The 17,064-nt window shown below is 38.9% G+C and overlaps 1 protein-coding gene across 6 annotated transcripts in view; it reads left to right on the top strand.

Annotated features, from left to right (window-relative positions):
- The window catches only part of Ccdc91 (coiled-coil domain containing 91), a 179,445-nt gene that overhangs the window by 129,685 nt on the left and 32,696 nt on the right, over positions 1–17,064 (top strand). For all 6 annotated transcript variants that reach the window (XM_013033434.1, XM_013033429.1, XM_013033428.1 and 3 more), the window contains one exon: positions 12,720–12,833. In XM_013033434.1, the coding sequence (XP_012888888.1) occupies positions 12,720–12,833 (114 nt within the window). The remainder of the gene's footprint in view (positions 1–12,719; positions 12,834–17,064) is intronic.

The raw sequence follows: 17,064 nt of genomic DNA, 5'->3' as shown, positions 1-17,064 counted from the left end.
ACTTATATATAAATCTATATTGTATATACATAATACGTGTGTTTGTATGTGTAGAATTTCCCTGAAGAGAACCAGCTCAAAGTAGTTAGCTCAGTACATGATTAAATCCATGACTAAAGGATATACTAGAGAATAAAATCTACATTCCTCTAAGAGTCTTCTGTTTCTATTTCTATGTTGTCTTAGATACTTAGGAAATTCCTACTCCATGTATTTTACCAAATCATTCATATAAAAAAAAACTCTATACTTGAATTCTAGAAAGTTCTCTCAGAAATAATGTAAAACCCTCTTAAGTACATTTAAAATGTTGGTGTTGCCAGTTAAAATTGGTTAAAGCCACCTTTCTTCTAAAAGTATATTGTATTATCTTTAACTAGCTACACAAAGGGATTTCAATTCAACATGTTAGTTTATGAATCTAGTGCATTTTGAAAGCTGCCTCTCAAAATAGTTCTGAGAGCTGGGTGCTAATGGCTCACGCCTGTAATCTTAGCTGCTTGCGAGGCTGAGAGCTGAAGATTTGGTTTGAAGCCAGCCCAGGAAAGAAAGTCTGTGAAACTCTTCTCTCCAATTATTTCCAGAAAATTGGAAATGGAGCTGCGGCACAAAGTGGTAGAGCACTAGCCTTGAGCAAAAAAGGAGGCCCTGAGTTCAAGCCTCATGATCAGAGGAAACAAAAATAGTTCTGAGAACTAAATGGAATTTTATGTTTTAACCTTGATCTTTAATTCACACTCAGTTTTAACACTTGTTATATTTTGTCTAGCTTTGCTATCTCTTTTATATATATATATATATCTGTTTGGTGAGAATTGTTTAACTGTGAGTACCACTGAGGAGTTCATAAGATGTGCTTTTGCAATACACATGATTACATAATGTGGTTTACAAGCTGCCTCAAGAACTGGTGTGTAGATCAAGAGCTAGAAGCCTTGCCTAGAGACAATAACCCTGAGGTCAGTCCCCAGTACTTCAAAGGGAGAGAGGAAAGAAAGGAGGGAGGGAGAGAGGGAAGCAGGAAAGGAAGAAGGAAAGGAGGGAGGAAAGGAGAAGAAAACAAAAGAAAAACAAGGACAAAAGCAAGATGGTCTTCATTAGGATGCCATGGGATAACATGGTGGACTCCCAGGGATATGGAGGGGTGCTTATCTATTAGCAGGTAGTATTGATTGCTCTTGATAAAAGGTAAAGGATCAGCTTATGTGTCATTTCTCTCCTCGAGGACATCTTTGTGGCATTAGACTTTGGAGAAAGGGACTTCTGGCTTGTGATGTGTCATGTCAAATCTGTATTGAACAGGAAACATTGTGTACTGCCAACCCATACAAAAGTTTTGAGTAAATTACTGAGTTATGGCAGAAGAAAACAAAATTTCTTTCTATTTTTATGTATTTTCAAATGAATCATAAATTGTCATTCAGTCCATAAATGGAACAATTAGGGTGTGTGTGTGTGTGTGTGTGTGTGTGTGTGTGTGTGTGTGTGTGTGTGTGTATGCATGTGTGTGCGCACGTGCACATGTGTACATACATGCACACTAGTACTAGAGTTTGAACTCAGGGCCTGGGCATTGTCCCTGAGCTCTTGTGCTCAAGGCTAGCACTCTACCACTGGAGCCATAACTCTGCTTCTGGCTTTTTCCTGGCAAGTTGCAGTTAAGAGTGAGGTTCCTCAGATCCTCAGATCCTCAGATCTCATTCTGAGTAGGTAAGATTGCAGGAGTTAAGCCACCAGCACCTACTGGATATGTCTTTTAACCTATGAAAAGCCATCAAACAAACAAACAAACAAACCCAAAACTGAAAAAGAGGGAGCCATGAACTGAAAAACTTGGGGGACTCTAACGGTGTGTCATCATTGTATGTGGTACTCTGGGGCCACAAGAATGTAAGATAGGGCTTCTACCCTTAAGTGCATTTTCTCTCCATTGGAGAGACAAATTCCCACATTTATGGCATCAACTAATTTCCTATTACCATAATAAACACCTGTGTCAATCAGCGTATAGAGAAAAGGTTTCTTTTGGCTCAGCTTTTGGGCATTTCAGTCCATGATCTGGTATACCATATTACCTATAGGACACTAGTGGGGAGAACAGGAGGACAGCACATTATGGCCGGAGCTTGGGGAACAAAGCTGCTCTTGGCCAGGAAGTAAAAGAGAGACAAGGAAGGGGCCAAGGTCCCATTGTCCCCTCCAAGGGTACACGTTAAATGAGCAAGTGTTCCTCGCTATGTGCTAATCTATTCAAGGCACCACCATCTTTTGACAGGGCCACACCAGGCTGCCAAGCCTTCCCTTACTTGAATCTTTGGGGTGCCTTGATTTCCAAGCTTTTAGCAACCTTGAATTGTGTTTATTTACTCTGTGATCAGATACTATGACTAGAATCATAATTATATTTATGATTTGTAATAAAGTCTCATTTCAAAGGATATCAGTTTGGTATGTTATCAATTCACATGTTCAAATTCTAAGTTATAGAGTGTTTTGAGAGTAATGAAATATACAGGCTTTTCCAGGAGTACATTCACAGAGAATTTTCAAATCTGAATACCTGCTCAGGAGTTTTGTAAGCCTTGAAGCATTTCTGAAAAGATTCTTAACGATGCTGAAACTGAATTGTGAAGAATGAGGGTAGCGAAACAGAAGGAATATTAACTCATTATCAGCTAGAAAATGATGGCATGCCCAGGGTACTTACATCCATGAAAAAACAGTGGTAGCTTTTACAAAGATTACCTTCATACAGTCACTAATAACTCCATGAGATCATAGGTCATTGTCTTCAAAGATCTTCTGATGGTTTATGAATATATCACCACAAAATACATTAATGAAAGACGAGATAATGCCTTGCATTAGATGACACTCATTGAATCAAACAAGGAAGGGAATATGCGTTAGTGATTGGTGGATATAAATATGATGGAATGAAAATGATATGGAAGAAAATAACACACAAAGATGGCATTGATGTACTTCATCAGATAATAAGAACCTTGAAGTCCAGATGGCAACATTCACATTTAACATTGTCTGAAATCAGTTAACTCTGGCATCTCATGGCACAGGAGTTAAAAAAAAATAGTCAAAATAGTCTCTGTGGAAGATTAATATGACATCTTTAAATGTGATGTGGCTGAATGGAGCAGGAGAAAGTCTAGTAAAGGGCACTCCTGGAAGCTGCTGGAGCACTTGACATGCAAATAAGAGGTATCCCAGCACAAGTCATGGCTGTTGAAATGGCAAAGAAAGAAAAATAAACATTTTGAAGGGAAGAAATAAAATATGAGTTCACACATGCTTGGAACTTTGACAGTTTCATTCTGATAAGTATAACAGTACCCCTGAGATAGGAAAAAAAATGATAATTTTTAGTGTAATTTTATTCTGAAGGAATGCACAAAAGAAGTATCTTTTGTCCAAGTAGACAAGATTTGAAAGCTTCATACTTCTTTAATTATATCACGTACTGCCAATAACTTGATTGTAATCAATAAATGCTTCTATTCACATTAGATTTGTGGAGGATTTATGTTGTTAAGAAGCTTAGTACCTCAGTGGCCCTCTTTTGGAAGAAGACCCATTGGTAAAAAGGGACATTTTTTGTAGCTTCATGATGGGTCCAGACTTGCCCTTGTCTTCTAAATGTGCATGGCAGTATCAGAAAGAGCTCACCCACAGCCTGTTCCCCATTGTGGCCACTCTTACAGACCCATCCAGTCAGGAGAAAGTAGTGTCATCACCACAGAGACAATTCAAAGGGATTTTATTCTTAGGAGTGTTAAAGGAAAACGAACATAGGTACCATCAGTAGTGGAATGGATTTTGTTGTTGGTGGTGGTGGTGGTCATGGGGCTTGAACAGGCCTGGGCACTGTCCCTCAGCTCTTCAGCTCAAGGCTAGCGCTCTTATCACTTGAGCCACAGTGCCACTTCTGGTTTGTGCCACTTCTGGTTTTCTGATGGTTTATTGGAGATCAGAGACAAGCCTTTCCTGCCTGGTCTGGCTTTTTGAACTGTGATCCTCAGTTCTCAGCCTCCTTAGTAGCTAGGATTATAGGCATGAACCACCAGCACCTGGCTTAGAATGGATTTTTAAAAATAGGAATTAAAAAAAAAATAAGATGGAATAGGGAAAAAAAATTAGAAGACTATCAATACACTGTGCAACATGGTTGAATTTCAAAAATAGTATGACTAATGAAAGATCAAGGAAAGCATGCACAATCTTTGATTTATGTAGTATGAGTTTTTTTTTTTAAACTTTACGACCTTTAAAAAATAGGCAAGGGACTGGGAAGGTGGCTCAGTGATAAAGTGCATGCCTTGCATGCATGAGGCCCTGGGTTCAATTCCCCAGCACCATATAAACAGAAAAAGCTGTAAGTGGTACTGTGGCTCAAGTGGTAGAGCACTAGCCTTGAGCTGAAGAGCTGAGGGACAGCGCCTAGGCCCAAAGTTCAGCCCCCACAACGGACAAAAAAAAAAAAAAAGAGGCAAAAGAAGTTCATGGGGATAGAAGTCAGAACTGTGGTTCTCTGAATGGAAGAACATGAAGGACCTATAAATGTTTTTGTTGATAAAGATTTTGCATATAAAGGCTGTGTGTATGCAAAAATTTAGAGTCATGGGGCACTGTTGGCTCACCCCTGTAATCCTAGCCAATCAGGAGGCTGAGATCTGAGAATTGCAGTTCAAAGCCAGCCTGGGCAGGAAAGCCCATGAGATGCCTATCTCTAGTTAACCAGCAAAAACTTGGAAGTAGTGGTATGGCTCAGGTGGTAGAGTGTGAGCCTTGAGTGAAAAAGCTAGCTAAGCAAGAGTGCAAGGCAGAGTTCAAGCCCCAGTACTGGCACATACAAACACACACACACACACACAAATTTTCTGAGCCACCATGCTTCAGATTCCTGCACTGAGGAATGTTTTTAAAAAACTAAACATAAGAAAAAACAATGTGTTCTTTATTAAAACAGTTATTAACTTTAAAATGTGAGTGAAGGCGCTAACATGGCACTTCAAAGGAGAAACAGAGCCTCAAATTCTTACATTAGAAAATATGAGTCTAGAAAATACCATGCTGACCTATCCACTTTATTCAGGAAGTTAGAATTGGGAGAACAGAAAAAAAAATCCAAAGTAAATAAAAGGGGACAAATAAGAGAGGTTGTGACAGAAATGCATTGCCTAGATTGGAAAATTCCAAAAATATATACTGTTATTTTTTTAAACCATAAAATCCACAAATATTTGGCAAGATTGGTAAAGAGAGGCTTTAATGAATCTTGGTGGGGTAAAGGACATTTAACACATATATGACACAAATTTTTTTTCTTTTTTCATTTATTTTTTATTGTGAAAATACTGTACAGAGGAGTTACAATTACATCGACAAGATAATGAGTACATTTCTTATCAAGCATTGTAGCCTCCTCCTTTGTTTCCCCTTCCCAGCCTCCCCCCCTCCCCGCCTCCCCACCCAATCCTCCCCCCCAACCAAAGTTGTAAAGTTCATTTTCGACATAACAACTTATACTTCTCATTGTTGCAACGGGTCCACCTGTATCCTTATTTAAATGACTTGTTTTTCCTCTTCCCCTCCACAAATTATATCGACATCAAATACAGTGAAAGCAAGGGTTATACTGTGGGAGAGGGACATACAAAGCAACAAAGAAATAATCTTATAAATGCGTTAGAAACAAATGCATGAAATAAAAAAACCATTTGAATACATATCTTAGGGTTCATTTTCCTAACATCACCTTATCTGACCTTTTCTGCTTGACTCATACATATACTAGATATTGCTAATAAGGGAAACCATGGGAACTATGTTTCTTTGGGCTTGGCTTACTTCACTTAATATAATTTTTTCCAATTCTTTCCATTTCCTAACAAATGGGGCAATGTCATTCTTTCTGATGGAGGCATAGAATTCCATTGTGTATATATACCACATTTTCTTGATCCATATGACACAAATTTTAAGAATGATAGTCTCTTGAATAACTTATTCTCCAGAAAGTAATTAGAAATTCTAAACAGTTCTGTAGATATAAAAGAAACTTCATCTGTAGCTTTAAAATATCCAGACAGTTATGAAAAATACTCTCCTCCACAGATTGAAATTCATTTGCTGTTGGGTTTTGTCTAAGCATAGATGGATAGACAGACAGACAGATCCATGTATACATAGATATTTTGTGATATATGATAGATACATATAATTAAATAATAATAATTGAGATGGAAGAATGATAGATAAATGTGATGGGTGGATGGATAGATAGGTAGAGGGGATGAATACACACATACATGTACACATACACCACACGCATACATACATACATAGAACAGATTCAAAAAAGAGAAAAGGCACACACTGTAAAACGTGCAGATACTAGTTTATTGAGGTGACCAATATAAACATATCCAATGGTATGCTAATGGCACACACCTTCTGAAAAGAAATATGCTTCATCTCAACCATGTTCTCCCTAAAATCCATCACCCTACTTGTGAGAAAAAAAAAAAGCCAAACATAAATTCTTACAAACTACACGGAACGTACATATCAAAGATGCCAGTGCCATGAAAAGAGGCTGGGGACCCATAGCATGGGCAGAGACCCATGAGACATGATGTCTAAGTGGGCTAAACTATCATGTTCTGTCAGAGAGAAGGGGGGTGAAGGGGGAAGAGCACAGACAAATAGAGAGAGGTGGCAAGTGCAGCCCATACAACACTTCTTCCACATGCAAATGTGGAAGCAGGTAACGAGGGGAGGAGCGGGTTGGGAGAGAGAGAGGAGAAGGGTGGAAGGGGTGACATTAATCAATATGCATTGTACTCACAAACAGGCTCCTTTGTACAACTTCTGAAAAGAGAAGACATTAGCAGAAAACCTGAGAAAATGCAACTGAAATTTTGTAATCTAGTAATTATCATGGATGTGTCTGTTGTTGTACCTTCATAACTTTCCTGTAGGTCTAAAATTGCCTCAAATTAAAAAAAATTAATATATAATTTCAGATACATTTAGTTACAAAGATGAGGTAAAAAAACATAATTTTTAGCTTTTCCCTGCTGAAACCTCATTGAAATGGAACGCTACTGAAATGAAGTCTAGAGTGTGACTGAGAAAAGTGGTCAACCATCACTATAGAAACTCCTAAACGCTTAGTCATTGCTGAACCTAGACACTCATGAAAATGGGACAGAGATAAGGGACCAAAAAAAAAAGGGTAAAAGTCTTGTTACTAAGCAGTGCCCCACCCCCCATGTCACGTGCCTATCCTGGACCAAAGACTAGAACTCTGTACCAGCATAGGAGAGAGTATAGTACGTAAATGGGCTGTTCCAGAGGAGACAGGCTAGACTAAAGGCAGAGCAGTTTGGGCTCCTTGCTGGGATCTGAGTCTTTTTGTTCTCATTTGAGCACTCAGCATGCTGGGAGCCAGACAGGAAACTAAAAGATGTTTACTTAAGGACACTAGACAGCTTAAGATAAAAGACCTAAATATATTGGTATCCAAAATTGCCCCAAGGAGAAGAGGAATGGGACCAGGAGAAGGGGGCTGGAAGGACAAAGGTGGGTGATAGGGAGGGTGAATATGATCAAAGCACACTCTATACATCTATGAAAATGTCATGATGAAGCCCATTATTTTGTACAATTAATATATGCTAATAAAATGAGAAAAAAATAAAAGAAATCGCCTCAGGAAAAAATCCTAGCCTGATTACTCTGCTGTTAAGATCAGGATCCACAAACCACAATTGCAGGCACAGGGATGCTACTCTGCTCTAATTTAGTGTTCTAGAAACTCAAGTATGTACAGATAATTTCTTATGAAAACAGATAATCACAAAGAGCCTGCAGAGATAGAAAAAGTTTTAACCTCTCATTGATTTCCTCAGAGACACGTGAGTTTGTAGCCATGGAACAAAAGAGGCTATATTCTTAAGACAGCAAGAGTAGAAATAATGAATATAAGAGGTAAAAATTTAAAAACAAACCAGGAGTCAAAAGATGGAATTATAGAAGTTTTCTAGAGAAGAGTATAAACATATAAGGAAGACATAGAGAATAGAAGTGAATTGACCAGGGTATCAGTTTTTCAGCTGAATTTTAAGAAATAAAATAACAAAAAAATATAATCTAGGAAATCATTGTACTATATTATTATTTCATTTTTATCACTAAAGTAAACCTGGAATTAGAAAAACATAAACTTTTAGATTGTAGGATAACAAGTTTCTAGCTATGCCTTAGAACTAGATTAATAATGTCCTTGAACAACAAGCTTCACTTCCAACTTTGTTTTTGTGGTTAATTGGAGATTAGAGACTACGGTCTTTCCTGCCCAGACTGGCTTAAGCAATCTCAGCCTGCTGAGTAGCTAGGTTTATAGGCATGAGCTACTAGTGAGCAACTCATGGTTTTTTTGTTTGTTTGTTTTTTTGTGTATGCCAGGCCTTGGGTTTAACTTCTTTGGCTCAAGGCTAACTTGGGCCACAACACCACTTCTGGCTTTTTCTGAGTAGTTTACTGGAGATAAGAGTCTCACAGACATTTCTGCCCTGGCTGCCTTTGAACCATGATCTCAGATCTCAGTCTTCTGAGTAGCTAGGATTACAGGTGTGAGCCACTGGTAACCTGGCTCCATTTAATCTCATAATGAATTATTTTTATAGAGACAAAATACATAAAAGTTCTCTTAAAGGATAAAAACAATAAGCAAATGATGAGGAATCAGAATGTAATCAGACATCTCAATAACCTTGAAAATTCTATCAAGACTGCACTCTAGAAGCCCAAACTATCAATTGTGTATGGTGGTAAAAATGAAGGTATTTGTCAGACAAATTAATGTCAAAGCTTCTTCCCTCATGTCTTTTCTAAGGAATCTCCTGCAAAACATTTCTGCCAGGCAAACCAAAAAAGAACAAATGCCTATTAGAACATGGAAAACTAGAGGCTAAACTGAAAAGAGAAGCAGACACTCCAGAGAATGACTGGGGAGCTCTCGGTGTCCATCAGGGCAGCAGATTAGCAAACAAGCATCCAGCTTGGAGGTGTGTCTGGAAGAGACACCTTCTAGCAGATAAACAAGATGTCTGATCTCTTGGCACATTGTGCAAATGTATTTAGACAATTGCAAGAGAATTGAGGGATTGATTCATAATAAATGTTTACTCAGAGTAGTCTAATGTAGCCAGTGGCTCACTCCTGTAACCCTAACTACTCAAGAGGCTGAGATCTAAGGGTTGTGGTTAAAGCCAGCCTGGGAAAGTCCATGAGACTGTTATCTCCAGCGAACCACCCAAAAGCAGAAAGCAGAGTTGTGGCTCAAATGTTAGAATGCTATCCTTGAGCAAAAAAAAAAAAAAAGAGCTAAGGAATAACATCCAAGCCCTGAGTTCAACCCCCAGTAAATGGTACCAAAAAAAAAAGACAATACATAATTGTACTCTTTATTTTTAAACTGTCCAACTTCTGTATGAAAAACCTTATCATCATCAATTCTGTAGGATGAGCAACCCACACAAATGTGAGGAGCCCTTGGTCATTAAGGCTGTTGTTAGCAGTAGCCAGACATCTCATTACAGGTGCACCCGTGGTGGAGCCCAGCCGCAATCCACAGCTGAGCCATTTTTGAATTTCCAGCTTGTAGAATCATGACCTAAATGGGATATGGGCACATGCTTTTCAATAAAGGGCCGTATGGCCACTTTTTAGGGTTTCTAGGCCAAGAGAATATTATGATGATTCTTCAAAATGAATAGGAAAAAAAGGTAATTTTTATTGATGAATTCTAAGATACAGTAACAACAAAAATATTTAGTAATGTAGACTTACTAATGAAAAGAGTAGAATTGTCTTTGAAGGAGTAACATTGTTTTGTTTTGCTTTTGTGCTAATACTGAGACTTGAACTCAGGGTCTGGTCACTGTCCCTTAGCTTTTTCACTCAACCCTGGCATTTTAACACTTGAACCACAACTCCACTTTGGCATTTTGCTGGTCAAGATTCTCACAGATTTTCCTGCTGGGCTGGCATAAAGCCGGTATCTGCTGGTCTCAGCCTCCTGAGTAGCTGGGATGACAGGTGTGAGCTTCCACATCTGTCTGGAGGCATGTTGTTGTGCTTTGCTCTAACCATTGATGTTAGTTTAAATGTTTATTTTTTTGGCAGTACTGGAATTTGAACTCAGAGCCTTGCAGTTGCTAGGCAGACACCCTACCACTTGATTCATGATCTCAGCCCTTTTTGCTTTAGCTCCCTATTTCAAATAGGAAACACAGTCATAATATTAAGGTACACATTTGAAAATGGAACCAGGTAGCTTGAAAGAAGGGAGGGAGGGGTAATTTTGGGAGAGATGTGGGAGAATGATGGGAGGGTGACATTGATCAAGACGCGTTGTACTCATAAATGGACATGTTGAATTGAAACACCTCTCTATAACTATTTAAAGATAATTTTCCTTTTTTGCGGGGGGGGGGGGTCCGGTCGTGGGGCCTGAACTCTGGACCTGGGCGCTGTCCTTCAGCTCAAGGCTAGCGCTCTACCAATTGAGCCATAGCGCCACTTCCGGCTTTTTTCTTTTTGCTTATGTGGTTCAGAGGAATCTAACCCAGGGCCTCATGTATGCAAGGCAAGCGCTCTACCACTGAGCCACCTTCCCAGCCCTAAAGATAATTTTCTAAAGATTTAAAAACAAAGTCTCTTGCTTTTTGTCTGACTTGCCTCAGACTCAGACCATAAGCCTGCTACTTAGAGTTCTCACATAGCTGAGATTTACAAGCATGCAACACCCCATCTAGCTTATTTGTTGAGATGGAGTCTTACCAACTTACTGCTCAAGTTGCCCTCCATCCACAGTCCTCTATAATTTACCTCCCTTCTATAATTGGGACTACAAGGATGTGCGACTGTGTCCAATCTCAATTTTCCAATTGGTTGTCTTGCTGACTAATAGAAAAAGGTTGGTGCCAATGTAAATAATTGAGAGCTAAAGAATTTTTTTCTATAACCTTCATTTTAATCCATGAAACACTTACTTTAGCAGAAAATATTGCTACTTCTGAAAAAGTGCTAACATTTTTCAGAATTTTAGGCTTTTTTTCCCCCTTAATGTGCTATTATGAAATCTCACGGGTGACGTGCAGTTGCTAAAATGGAACTGAGCACTCCCCTTTGAAACACTTAGCTTACCAGGTAGAAGTTTTGCCTCCTATTTTGGTGCCCAGCACTCAGCAACTTAACTTGGCACAAGAAGCAAACAAACAATAAATCTTACCACCAGGCCACACTGAATTGTGGTATGAAGGCAAAATTCAACTGGAATTGAACAACCGTATACGGGTGTTCTTGAAGAATAAACACAAGTTGGAAATCCTCTGTAGATAGTACAAAGTCCAGGAAGGCAATCAATCTGTCATGTAAATATCAAACGGAAGGTTGGCGAAGAAGCCATTGGAGTCTGCCAGGTGCTTGCTGTGGAAAGGCTGCCTCCCTCTTGTGCCCTTTTGACCAAGGCCAGAGGACCATCCTGCGAGACTTCCAAGAGATCCAAAACACTTTGACATACTTATTTGTAATTGGTTATCTTTAAGTAGTTGTACAGAGGAGTTTATGAATTTATGAGTACAGTGCATCTTTTTTCAATTTTGACAAAAACATTTATTCTTAAGGACGTATACAAAGGGGTTACAATTCCATAAGTCAGGTTATTAGTACAATGAGTCTTGCTCAGTGCCACTCCTTCCATCCTCCCAATCTCTCCCCTCCCCTCAAGTCACCTGCTTCCATTTTCACATGTGTGCATTGGATGTAATGACTGTTCAAACTCTTCCTCTCTTCATTCATCTGTCCCCTCTTCTTGATGTCATTGTGATCCAGTGAAACAGCTCTTGGGCATTTGTCCAAAGATTACAAGGCAGCACACAGTAAAGACGCCTGCACATCTATGTTCATTACTGCACTATTCACCATAGTCAAGGCATAGAAACAATTCAGATGCCCAACAGTGGATGACTGATCAAGAAAATGTGAGATACCTAGATATGTGAATAGATATAGCTGTAGATGTGGATACACACACATGCACAGTGGAATTGTGAGAGTGAGACTTATCGTTAATCCATCAGGAAGAATAGTACTATGTCCTTGCTGAAAGACATCATATGTGTTCCTCTCCTAGGTGAAAGTTAGAGCTAAATTACCAACATATATGAAAGCATATACAGGGTCATATGCACATACACACAAACAACTAAAGTATAATATATGCAGGGTAAGACTGTAGTGGGCTAACTCCTCTGAACAACCAACAGTGCAACCACATAAATACCAGAACCATTAGAAGTCCATACTCTTGTTGGAATGAATGAGCTCTTGTCCAGTGAACAGGGTTGTTTCTTTTACTGTGCCATCCTTGCTCTCTCACTTGGGTTTTTTGCTCAATACTGGTTCTCTATTGCTTGAGCCACAGCTCCACTTCTGTTCTTTTGCTGTTAAGTGGAGATAAGAGTCTCATGGATTTTTCTCTGTCCAAGCTGTCTTGGAACTGTGATCCTCATATCCTAGTCATTTGAGTAGCTAGGATTACAGGTATGAGCCACCGTGTTGGTGTATATAAAATGGCCCATATGGTGCCTGGTGCGTTCCTCCCTGACTTTCTTCCTCTGCCTCCCATACAGGAAACTGTTGAGGCAGCAATAAGAGAAGAGCAGAAGCGAAGTGCAAAGGCTGTGGAGGAGGCAGTGCGGAGAACAAGGGAGGAGCTGATAGAGTATGTAAAGGAACAGAAGAGGGTGAGTACTTCCTGCCCCCCAGAGCTCATCTGGTCTCTGTGAAACCACAAGCCCTTTGTTGTATAATTTAGATACTAGGATTCCAGATTCTTTCCCCAGTAGGTTTATTTGTTCTAATTATTTCTACAAACATAAATGCTACTCAGTCCCCAAAACAACAACCATGACTAATTTCCTGCTAGGCTACTAGGAATGTCTGATTTAACACTACACTTGTCAAGAATTTTTGTGTGTATTGGTAACTGGCTTTTGAACTCATGGCCTGGATGCTGTCCCTCAGCTTCTTCACTCAAGACTGGCACTGTACTAATTGAGCTGCATCTCCACTTCTGGTTTGGGGGTGGTTCTTTGGAGAAGAGTCTCATGAACTTTCCTGCCCAAGCTGGTTTTGAACCGAGAACAGATCTCAGTCTGCTAAGCAACTAGAAACAAAGGCATGAGCCATCAGCACCTGCCAACATTTGCAGATTTTTCAAACATTTTGCCAAACATTTGTTTCTTTCTTTCTTTAACCTTTATGCATTCACCCCAGTGTGGTTCACAGGGACCTCAGTACACTTAGCAACACAGACCCTTCTGCCGGAGCTCCATTTCAGAAATCAGGGTGCATGTGGAAGTTTATAAAATAATCTCAATTTGATTAATGTGTGTGTCGAAGCAGTAGCTGAAAATGATAGATCAAATTTGATTGTCTTTTCAACATATTCTTAGTTTTAAATCATATGTAAGGTGAAAAATACTTTCAAGTGAGATATTCAAGATAATCTCTGAAACAAACATATCAGCTAGGAGACTAAGGCTCATGCCTATAATCCTGACTACTAAAGAAGCTGAGATCTGAGAATCATGATTCAAAGTCAGCCTAGGCACACAAATCTGAGAGACTTATCTCCATTTAACTAGCAAAAAGCCAGAAATGCAGGTGTGGCTCGCATGGTAGAGTGTTGACCTTGAGCCGAAAAGCCAAGAAAGAGCACAAGGCACAAAAAAATAAAGCAAAAAAATAGTTAAGTTGTGTAAGAATGTTTTATAGTATATTTATATGTTTAGTTTGTTGCATATTACATAAGTTATATAGGTGTTATATGAACATATAAACTATTGTTTTATATAACGTAACATAATTAGATGTAAAACATAGTGGTCAGAACAGCAAAATAAGTGGAAAAATTTAAAAAAGACCATTTCCATTTAACCATCCAAGAAACATTTATGTGAGATGGTATTTGAAAACCTTATTCAGGGGAGTTGGTGTGTGGATGCCAGTTCTGGGGCTTATACATAGGACCTGGTTGCAGCCCCTTTGCTTTTTTACTCAAGACTCTACCACTTGAGCCACTTTTGGCTGTTTGGTGGTTATTTGGAGATAAAAGTTTCATGGATTATTTTGCAGGGGCTTGTTTTAAACCATGATGCTCAAATCTCAACCTCCTGTGTAGTAGGATTTCAGGCATGAGCCACCATCTTTGAGCTATTACAGAATATTTGCACATCCCTATCTTCCCACCCAGAAAGCAATTTAAAAGCAAAGAAAACATCTGAAATGAATCATCGATCACTGACACCTGGGATCATGTGACATTAGGATCCTGTGTGTCCTCCTTTCTTCCCATACTGAATTCCAGTGGCTTAAGTTCATATTTATAGATATCTCAATGACTGGAAATTTCTCATAAAGGAAAAACCATCTCAGGGCTTCTAAACTAAAACTTAGAAGAAACAAGTTATTTTGTTGTTTTCCTTCCTTGTCTTATACAAGTTCATATTCTTTCTTTTACCAAGACACTGAATTAGGGAAACTCATGTCTACTTCTGGTGGAAGATGAATTTCTTTTTGACTCTGGAAACACATTTCTAGAACCAAAATTTTCCTTCCTGTTCTCCAACTTACATTTCAACTAGCAACAACCTGAAATTTTCATCATTAGGTACTTCAAAAGCCCTATAGACCTGTTTCCAACTAAGCTTAATTCCAGTCTCTTCTTGAAATGTGAATTTTTTTGCAGTTGAGTTTGGTCCTTTCTCTGCCAGCTTCTTGCCTTAAACAATCTTTCCTCTGACTTCATCTTATATTTATCAAATTTACCGAAAGCTTAAAACAAGGGCTGTTTTCTGCCAGTGGTTCATGCCTTTAATCTTAGCTGCTCAGGAAGCTAAGATCTGTGAAGCTACCCAGAGCACCTAGCAGATTCTAAGATACATGAAGTATAGGTTCCAATCTTTCCAGGTTTTCTTATTTGCCTTTCTTCTCCATCTCATGCAAATAGCCAAGATGACTAAACTTGTTACAAGTTAGACAAGTTTAACTGAGTGTTTTACAGCTGTAAACATTAGCTTTTTAATTTTCAGACTTTATTTGGAAATGCAACATAACATTTTTTTCTTTGGCCTTAGAAAAGAGCTTTTTACATATGATTTTAAACATTTTTTTTAAAATTCTATTTCCATTATCTTTAAGTTGCCATTAAATGAGTCAGTTTATAAATACAAAACATCTTAACCAGTGTTACCCCTTCCATCAATCTTCCCCATCCCTTGTAAACCCCACCTCTTCCCTCCCAATGTTCTCAATTCTGTGGGCTATGAGTTGAATTTCATGACTCTTCTCCCTCCTTCACCTCTCTTCATCCATCTACCCCCTCTCCTTGGTTCTACCCTCCCACTTTCAAATACTGGTTTCCTGGTAGTCATTTCCTTGGACTATGAAGTTAACCTTTCAAAGGAATTACATCATTTGAATTCTCATCTGAAAAAAAATGGTTAATATATTTGTGTGCACTTGCATACAACCCCATACATTTTTAGTTGTACAATTATAAATTAGTTTTAACTTCCACATATGCAAGGAAATACATGTCCTTTGTCTCTGGGCCTGTAACATCTGGTTTATAACCAAGCTGTCAGGCCCAGGACTTACAATTATATTTAGTTACTGGAATTAACTCATTGTTAATTTAATTTCCTGCCTGGTGGATCACTGGAAATGTTTTTTGTTTGTTTCCTTTTTTGGTTACCAATACTGAGATTAGAAGTCTGATTCAGGGCTCTGTCCTGAGCTCTTTCACTCAAAGCTGGTATTCATCCACTTGAACCACATACTTCCACTTTTGTCTCTTGTCTGAGACAAAGTAAGAATCTCACAGATTTTTCTGTCAGGGCTGGCTTCAAACTGCAATCCTCAGATCTCAACCTCCTGAATAGCTAGGATTACAGGCATGACACAGTCACTGGTACCCGCCTCAGCCCCTCTTTTGAATATGAAAAATGACTTGGGCAAATTAATCTCTTTCTCTCAACCTTTTAGAATTTCTATTATCAGTGGAACTAGACATTTGAAATCCTTTGGGGGCTTTTCTGGAGGACAACCTTCTCTTTTCATAGAAATTGCTAGGTTAAGTATTATTTCAGATTGATTTTGAAGTTGAGTATTACAAGCTATCCACCATATATATATATATATGGGCAGCCTTATTGTCACATGCTTCATTTTGTGTCACAGAGATTGTAGAATAACAGAAAGGGAAAGTCCACATCCCCCACTCCCCAGGGAGTAGGAATTTATGGTTTATAATGACCTATGGCCCTTGGGTTACATGAAGAGTTCCAACCCATTCCACGAGTTCAGCTGTTACTGACGAGCTAGCCATGTGGGAGGAAATGTGAACAAATGTGAGCAAGCAGCAGCTCCTCACAGCCAAGCAACGATTCCTCAAAACTCAAATCTCATCCAAATGTAATAAAAGATTTCTTTCTTTTTCCTCTTCAGAACCAGAATTACAGACTGTGTTTTCTAAATCACCTCCAGGAAAATAACCTTCAGCTTAGAGGATTCTTTTCATTTAGATTTTTTTTTCTTTTAGAGAAAGGGCAGGAAGGTCTTATGGTTAAGGCATTGTCAGAATTTCTCACTTACAAAGACTCCTATGTGTGTGTGTCCAGTAGTGGGATTTGAAATCAGGACCTGGGTGCTGTCCCTTATCATTTCTGCTGAAGGCTAGTGCTCTACCATTTGAGACACAGCTCTATTCCCAGCATTTTACTGGCTTGGGGAGATAAGAATTTCATAGACTATCTTGTCCATACTGGTTTTGAACATTGACCTCAGATCTCAGTCTCTAGAGTAGCTAAGATTACAGGTGTGAGTCACCACACCTGGCTAAAAGGACTCTTCTAGTCCAGATTTGTTATAGTATTTTGGGGTTCTTGTTCATTTCTGAAAATACGAAAAGAT

This window comes from Dipodomys ordii, unplaced genomic scaffold, assembly GCF_000151885.1.
Source record: "Dipodomys ordii isolate 6190 unplaced genomic scaffold, Dord_2.0 Scaffold167, whole genome shotgun sequence".
Lineage (NCBI taxonomy): Eukaryota > Metazoa > Chordata > Mammalia > Rodentia > Heteromyidae > Dipodomys > Dipodomys ordii.
The sequence above is the reverse complement of the archived record's forward strand: the minus strand, read 5'-3'. Positions and strand labels throughout refer to the sequence as shown.